The sequence below is a fragment of the Styela clava genome, chromosome 5 (genome assembly GCF_964204865.1).
Source record: "Styela clava chromosome 5, kaStyClav1.hap1.2, whole genome shotgun sequence".
NCBI lineage: Eukaryota > Metazoa > Chordata > Ascidiacea > Stolidobranchia > Styelidae > Styela > Styela clava.
Window position 1 is genome coordinate 19,559,711 of NC_135254.1, and position 8,414 is coordinate 19,568,124.

At 34.1% G+C, this 8,414-nt stretch overlaps 2 protein-coding genes across 2 annotated transcripts in view; both read right to left on the reverse strand.

Annotated features, from left to right (window-relative positions):
• Window positions 1-525, reverse strand: part of LOC120344271 (maestro heat-like repeat-containing protein family member 1) — an 84,594-nt gene extending 84,069 nt beyond the window's left edge. The window contains exon 1 of the mRNA XM_039413403.2: window positions 407-525. Within this exon, the coding sequence (XP_039269337.2) occupies window positions 407-443 (37 nt within the window). The 5' untranslated portion in view covers window positions 444-525. The remainder of the gene's footprint in view (window positions 1-406) is intronic.
• Window positions 524-7,398, reverse strand: LOC120344272 (endoplasmic reticulum aminopeptidase 1-like). The gene has a single exon (XM_039413404.2). The coding sequence runs from the start codon at window positions 6,754-6,756 to the stop codon at window positions 3,640-3,642; it is 3,117 nt and encodes a 1,038-aa protein (XP_039269338.2). The 5' UTR covers window positions 6,757-7,398; the 3' UTR covers window positions 524-3,639.
• Between the last annotated feature and the right edge of the window lie 1,016 nt (window positions 7,399-8,414).

Here is an 8,414-nt window from a genome sequence, read left to right on the forward strand (position 1 = left end):
ATTTATAGTGTCATTATGATTGGCAGATTCCAAATCCCATTATGTTCAAACAATTTATGCTCGAAAAAGTGAAAACACCCTGTGAAATAAAGCAATGAAACTACAAAGGGAGTTTTTTTGTAGTGAAAAGTAAAATCAGTTTTGCACCTAGCATTGTGGCCTCTGGCTGGGAACCGCCGGTGTACAACACGTACAGTACAACCCTGGAAAGACGAAGAAAACCATTTTAATGGCATTTGCACTTGTGAACACATGAGTGATAATCAAGGGTATGATAGGATCCATTTCCATACAGTAAGCAACCATAAAACCATGAGCGGAACACATGGCAAGACGAGGAACAGCTTTACTTCAAATATTTCACAGTTCTAAAGATGACAAACAAAATATCGCACACTCATCTTACCACTAACTTGACTTGGAGAAGCAATGTCTCCCTCCATTGTTATCTTTTCGAACTACTTCCAGAAGCAAAATTACAATAATTTTATTCTGATTTTATTTTAAGTTTTATTAATAATAACTAGCAGAAAATTCAAAAAAGACAACTCATTAAAACACCAAAACACAATAAGTTGGCATAGAACAATAATTTAGCTTCATATATCATGCACTTATATCACAAAAACAAAACTACACCATTCAACAATAAAATTCAATAAATGATATATTTAAAAAATATCAGTCAAGTTAATACAATTGCTTTCTATATCTGTATTACAAACAAAATGGCTAAACATAATAGGTTTGGAATCGTTTTACGCCCACATGCCTCCCAAAAGAATCAAAAGGTAGTGGAGACGTGGTAGAAATTTTGAGGGGCGTAACCACATAGCAGGTTGCTATCGAAAAATGTTTTCGACGTCCAAAATCATGATGATTACTGTCAGTCGTAAACAAAGAAAATATGACAAATAGGTACTTATTTAAAAGACCCTTTGACAATAAAACTATAACTACAAGAATCACCAATATTGTTATTGTACCCATTTGCAAAATTACCCCTATTATGGATAAAATATAATTATTCAGATGGAGTATTATTGTACTAAGACGATGAAGCTTTAGTACAAAATTACAGTTTATTATGTTTTGAAGTAATTTTCTTACCATTTGATGACATTATAAAATAAACTACCATGTTTCAGTAATAAGTAGAAAAGTTGATTGGCAGTAATAATCAATATCCCTCAACCCACAAATGGGATAAAACATTCATTCTACCACTCCCTATATTGAGATTTATCATATAAAGGGTGAATGTTGAAATTTAAAAAAAATTTAATTTGAGAACATTACAAAAGGAATAAACAATTTTTAAGCTGATTTTTAATCGAATATTTCAATAAAAAGTTAAGATGTCAAAAATTGAAAATTTATGTTTTCCTCATTTTTAGTGTTTCGTCTTTTGGGGTGAAGCTCTCGATAATTTATATCATAAATTTTACAACCTGATTGGCTATTTTTTCCATATAGGGTAGCTATTCTAAGGTTTATCTACGCTGTACCCAAACTGCAGTAACAGACTATAATAACACAATTACAAGTCATTGAATGGTGGAATTTTATTTATCAAGGAAGGCATATATTGAGATTTGACAATTGACATTATATACTGATACAAATTTTTTTTAAATCAATCAACATGATTTTAAAAGCATAAAAGGCAATATTCAAAAAATCAGACACAGTTCATTAATAACAGTAAAAACTCTTCAAATAGGAAAATTTATTTTCTTATGTAAAGGGAAATCTAGCTTTGAATGCTGGTACATTAAAAACAAATTAGTTCGAACCAAAATAAGCCAGGCAAAAGTAATGTTGTTCGAAGGGCAAGTTGTGCAAATAAAGAAAAGATAAGAAACAACAAATAATAGCAAGCATACACAGTTCAAAAAACAATTGAACTGAGCCTAATTTTAATTCTTCCCCGAAAAATTGAAACGTTAATAACAATCTTGAGCCATGTTACAATATCAGTATAGTACCATACAACAAAATTCAAACAAACAAAAATTACTGATTACTGAAGTTCAAATGAGATTTTAAAACCAAAAAAGGTTTTTGATCAATATACTAGCGGTGGATAGTTCTCATTCTCAATAATTCAAAACGCATAAGTTTCTAGTTGGGGGAAAATTTACATAGTAAATGTGTACACTTAACCAATGTGGTTTAACATAAGAGGAAGTAATAAATATCTTAGCATTTCAGCTGTCACTCCAGACTCCTGTACCAGTGATCTTTCAACTTTTTGAAAAATATTGGGAGAAATCTACATGAAAAATAAGGTACTCAAGTAGTATGTGTACCAGGGCATGGTTAGGCCATGATTTCATTCCGATTTTCTTTTTTAAATCTATTACAAGTTCGGGGACAGTTTGTGTTAGCCAAGTGAATATACCCCCTGCTCATAGGCTTCCGTCCTTTACACAACTTGATGTAAAGTAGGCGAACAAAATTAGTTACCTCCACATTGGTACATATACTTCTGGAGCACCAAAAATAATTGGTACATAGGCTAAACTTGGTACAAGGTAATACTCAGGTAAGACACAATGATGCAATACATCTTATTTCATTTCATATTTGTACTAAAAATAGATACAAGGTAAAAACAGCTCACAAAAAATCCTTCAACAATTTCAACTGTGCAAATTGACAATATTTTTAAAAAATCATACAACAAAAAAATTATAAATCTTTCTCTATTATTACACTATTTGGTTCATAAAATTGATATGACATATTTTCAATACTTTCAACCCCAAAAATAGTGCAGTTGGCAAAAAGTGTGTAGGCCTATTATAAAAACAGGAACATTCAACAACTTTATTTAGTCAAAGATCTAAAGATGATAATGAATAAAAAGCAGAAAACAAAACATATAGTATACCATACATGTTATGTTAATTAGAATAGATTGGCAATATCGTTCACCACAGTAAATTCATTGCACTAAAACAAAAATAAAGTAGGGATGTGAGTTTAGTACTAAAACTTGTTCACATTATTCGATAGGGACGGCGAACATCTTTTACTGAATGGCTCACACATTATATCTTTATTATTAAAAAAATGTGGCTCATAGTAGATTTATTCAAATTATGTAACAATGAGTGAACTTGATATTGCTCATTTTTCTAAGTATTATAATCTTGGGTTGATATTGTGTAGTTGTGATATTGCATGAGCTTTACAAATGCAGCACTTGTATCTGGAAAATAATACATGAATAGATGGATTCACATGTATATGATGATTCGAGAAGCGTTAACAGCAAAAGATCAACTGTAATATCATGTCATAAATATTGTAACAACTTGTTGCCAATAGTTCCACACTGGTATACCAGAACTAGTACAGTATATTATTATGAAATATTTTCAAATTAAAATGTATTGTTTTGCTAATAAAGCAAATGCAGATATCTCAAATAGCGCATCTGTCTCAAATTTAGCTTGCAAAATTATTAAACCAAGTAAAGATGTAATACCGACAAATAAAAAAAACATATAGAAAAGTTGTGGGAACTACAAAAAAAATGAAATATCAATCATTTAAAAAAATTGGAATTACTAAGTATTTTGCACCATCCCCAGCAACCAAGACACAGAAACTGACATGATAATCACGATTCTAGATTTCCGAATCCGCTATATTTTTATCTAACCACTCAAATACTTGTGGCTGATACGTTTCGATCCAATGCACATTAAATTTTGCTTTTTCAAGAGCTCGTTTGAAATATCTTATTCCAGTCAAATTATGCATTTCCATAAATTTTTCAGCACCAGCTATTTCACTTTCATCTGTAAAAGTCTGAAAAATGTTTTCGGCCATTCGTTGAACTGTAAAACTACTTATTAGAAATATGGAAGTAATTTCTTCCCACTTACTACGAACAAACTTCCAAGCCATCATACTACCTACTCTACCACTATACGTTAGGTAATGTACCACGGTGTCAGCATCTTGATGTCTAATATTTTCTCCCTTTATTGCCTCATCGAGTAAGAATTCCACCGTTTTTTCATCCGTACGATGGCAAAGAGCTTTCAAAAGTTTATTTTTTTCTGAAGCGTCAAGAGTCAGATCCTTTGTATATTTATTCCACATATATTTCCAATCTTCGGGCAACCCTAGTCTGATTCCAGTACTGTAAACAATGTCTTTGTAATCTACCTCTAACTGAGTGTTATTATCCATCCATTTCCTGAAATGAATCAGTGCTTGATTAGTACAATTCTCATTGTCATAAGCGCACATTAATTTAATCGCTGATCGTCGAAGTTTTATTTCCGGATGAGTCAATGTTGATTGCGTTGAAGCAACAGTCGGCCACCCATATTTAGAATAAATGTGACTCAGCAAGTTTTTTGAAAAATGTTTCATCTTTTTATGATGATTTGTATGGAATTGCATTTTCAATATTTTCTTGAAGTCACTCAAGATGAGTAAAGCACTATACAATGGTCCATATTCTTCTTCCTTTTCGAGATAGGTCATAAGGTCTAATAGTCTATCATAACCAATTAAACCGGCTTTGGCAGATTTGGCAACATTGAACAGAATACCGGACCGATCCAAAGCCGATATTGCCGTATGATCTGTTTTCAATTGCAATATTAGGCTTTCTAACATTTTTATACTATAATTAATCAAATAGTACCCACGCCTATTAGCGTTTAGGATCATCCATTTTGGGTAGTCCTGTAAGGTAAAAGTGTATGTTCTGTTTTCAATAAATTCCCATGCGGAATCCTTCGATTTATCTGTCATATAAGAAAGTGGAATTTGCCATAAAGATTCACTTTTATTGTTACATTTATTTGCATTTGTATATGAAGCTGGTAACTCTAGCATATATCTCATTTGGGATATGATAACTGTTTTTCCATCAAGCGATACATTTAAAACAGGAAATCCTGGTTCAACTGTCCATGATTCTAACATCCGCAAAACGTTTTTACGTTGATTGGCGGTAGACGTATGTTGAACAACAGCATTAGTCAAGTCTTTGTTGTTAGCGTTACTATAAGCAAATTTACTTAGGTAATCTGTGATGCCAGCATAAAAATTGTCTTCACCAAGATAACTTATCATCATGGATATTAGACAAGCACCTTTTTTATATGTGATATCATCAAAGAGCTCTTCAATTTGAATAGCACTATTAACAGGCACTGAAATTGGATGTGTATTTTCATTTTCATCCACTGTCATTGCATCTGCAGTAGTAAGACTATGAAAAGTTTCCATTAGGTTCCATTCAGGGTAAATATGATTCACCCCAAAAAATTCAACATAGCTTGCAAATCCTTCGTTTAACCATAAATCATTCCACCATTCCATTGTTACGAGATTTCCAAACCATTGATGAGCAAGTTCATGGGCAACAACAATTGCGACCCATTCTTTGTCTGAAATGGAAGATGTTTTCTCATCCCAGAGTATTGCAGTTTCACGATAAGTGACAAGACCCCAGTTCTCCATTGCCCCAGCGGCAAAATCAGGAATTGCAATGAGATCAAGTTTAGGTAATGGGTATGAAATTTTGAAAGTCTTCTCATATTGAATTAGCACTTTGGATGCAACTTCTAATGCAAATTGCGCACTTTTAATTTTATCTTTTGGGGAATAGACCGAAACAGGAGTGCTACCCCGCCGTAATTGAACCTCGTTTGTGATATTATCAAAGTCAGGAACAATAATAAAAGCAAGAAGATAAGTACTCATAGCTACAGATGTTTGAAATTTGACCAACTTCAAATCATCCCCAAAATCGGATGTAATTTCCACTGGCATATTCGATAAAGCAGAATTTGTATTATCTCTGACGATGTTGACTGAAAAGTTCGCTTTCATCGCTGGTTCATCAAAGCATGGGAATGCTTTTCGGGCCGATAAGGCTTCAAATTGCGTTGTAGCCAATGTTTTGTTAACACCTGTTTTCGTTTTATATTTACTCAAATAAAATCCATTAAGAGACATTGTCAAGCTGCCGATAAATTCAATATGAATTGTATATTGTTTCTGTGTTTGAAGCCTGTCAGATAACTGAATTGCAACAAAATCAAGCTCTGTGCAAACCTGATACTCCCTTTGTTGGGGTACCTCGTATTCCGCAGGAATTTTATCACCTCGTTTATGCCAACCGCTGTATACCTTGAGAGCAGATATATTTAATTCTTTACTGTGGATAACAATTAAGTCTGTAGCTTGAGAGACAGACACTACAATATCAACTTCACCGGAATAGTTCCCAAGAGTGAGATTTGGATGTAAAAAAATGGAGTAAAATTCTGGATGAATGTACGATGGAAGACGATACATTTGCCATGGAAACGATGAATTACATCTCAGTGAATTACTCTCTTTTTTCACAGGGCATTTCAATGTTGATGATGGTTGCACTGATGAAGACACCGATTTGTCAGGGTAACCATGCATATTCTTCAATTTAATACCCAAACCAATATTTATAATAATAATAAGAATAACTCCGACAACAAGAATACTGAGTGCAGCAGCTCTTGACTTTTTTTCCTCTTTAAACTTAGTCGATGAATGTTGACTCTGGCGAAAATTAAGATGTGGTAGGCCAGCATCTTGTGGTGATACACTAGCTTGTTCTTCATCTTCGCTGACTGAAAGCAACCTCACATGACTTCCATCGTCTCTCATTCTACTTGATGACATTTGGAACATTTCATTATCGCTATCGCATGCTTCTTGGTTCGCAGACCAATTCATTTCTATAGATGCCAATTTTGGATTTGATGAATACTGGTGCCGACGATACGCCAGCTTGGAGTGTGCAAGCAATTGATTACAGTAAATTAAATATAATTACAACTTTTCAATTCATTAACATTATCAGGATTCCAAAGATTTGTCGGAATTAAAAAGACTGCACAAATGGATGGAAAACAGAAAAGGATTTCAACGTCTGCATCAGTATCTAAGGCTATAGTCTACATGTTCCTCAGACATGGAATACAGGAATACGGAAATGCCACAGACATACTGACATAAAAAAGTAGGATATTGATAGTTATTAAGAAAAAGAAACAAGGAATAGGACATAAAAGATAGATTTTACCAGTGGAAACAAAAATGATTTTTTTTCTGGACTGGTAATCTAACTACCTTTAATTTCTAAACTCGGGAACTGGCAAGTCGGAAAGTCTAATTTTTGCGCATTTTGCTAATAAATGCAAATTATATCTATCTACTGATCGAAGGATCTACTGTATCTAATTTCTATTCTCCATCTACGCGACTTATTAAATCACACGGCCATGTCTGTATAAAAGATGCGGGAAACAAACCTCACACACAGGTGCAATAGTGCAAAGAGGAACTTGCACAAGCCGTTGCCGGATACGTAATACGGAAATGGATGTAGCGTTGAAGTCTGTACAGCCTGCCGAATGGGAACTGTTCACAGAACGGCGACAGGCAAACGAGCGATGGCGTCGGAGAGGATTATTTCACGTGATGCTTTAGCAAGAAAACTTCCATTTATCAACGTTTTATACCCAAATTGAATAAATTTATCATTCCTATCCATCCATGCTTTATTAGGGAACATCCACAGAGCTAGCACAGTCTTCATATTCGACATGGAGAGAGAAAAGTCGATAAAAATCTAAGGATACCTGGTATCTTGAAGCATCCTAAACACGAACTTTCGGTTAATTGAAATTTAGTATTTATTTACGATTTAACCCAGCAAGAACAAGTTCCCTCTTACTCAGTGAGGACCAACGACTAACATACCGTGAGGACAGAGCTTTAGCCAGTACCGGTATTCAACGAATATATATATAACAAAAAAGTTAGCAGAGGTTTAGCCCAGCAAAACGACTTCCCTCTTACTCAGTTAGGCCAGAGCTTTAGCCCACCAAAACGAGTTCCCTCTTACTCAGTTAGGCCAGAGCTTTAGCTGGTAGTCAACGAATATATAACGAAATTAGCAGCCCTTCATTTGCTGTATTGTAAAACCACACAAATAGGAATTGAACATGAAGAATATCGACGAAGTTGATTGATAATACCACAGAGAGAAAAACACGCATAATTTTACGTATATATCAGGGTGTGCAACATTTTTGTCGGGTGCCATATATCCAATTTAAACATCCAACTGGACCACATAAAAAATTTTCCATGTATACAGCGAATTGAAAACACTGCGGGGAAAAGCAAGAAAAGATATTGTCATACCGGTTAATCTTGCAGTAACAGGCTCTGCGTAAGAAGTCAATAATTTGACGCAGCGACAAAAGTAGAACAACACTATGTATTTTTAGTTATACCCATGTGAGTGCATTTTTGAACACGAACACAAACTGTCGGAATGAGATTTTTCAGTTGGCAAGGGACAGTCCGAGTACTGACAATGGCCA

Coding starts and splice junctions, on each gene's coding strand:
- LOC120344272 (XM_039413404.2), bottom strand. CDS start 6,756: ATGAATTGGTCTGCGAACCAAGAAGCATGCGATAGCGATAATGAAATG.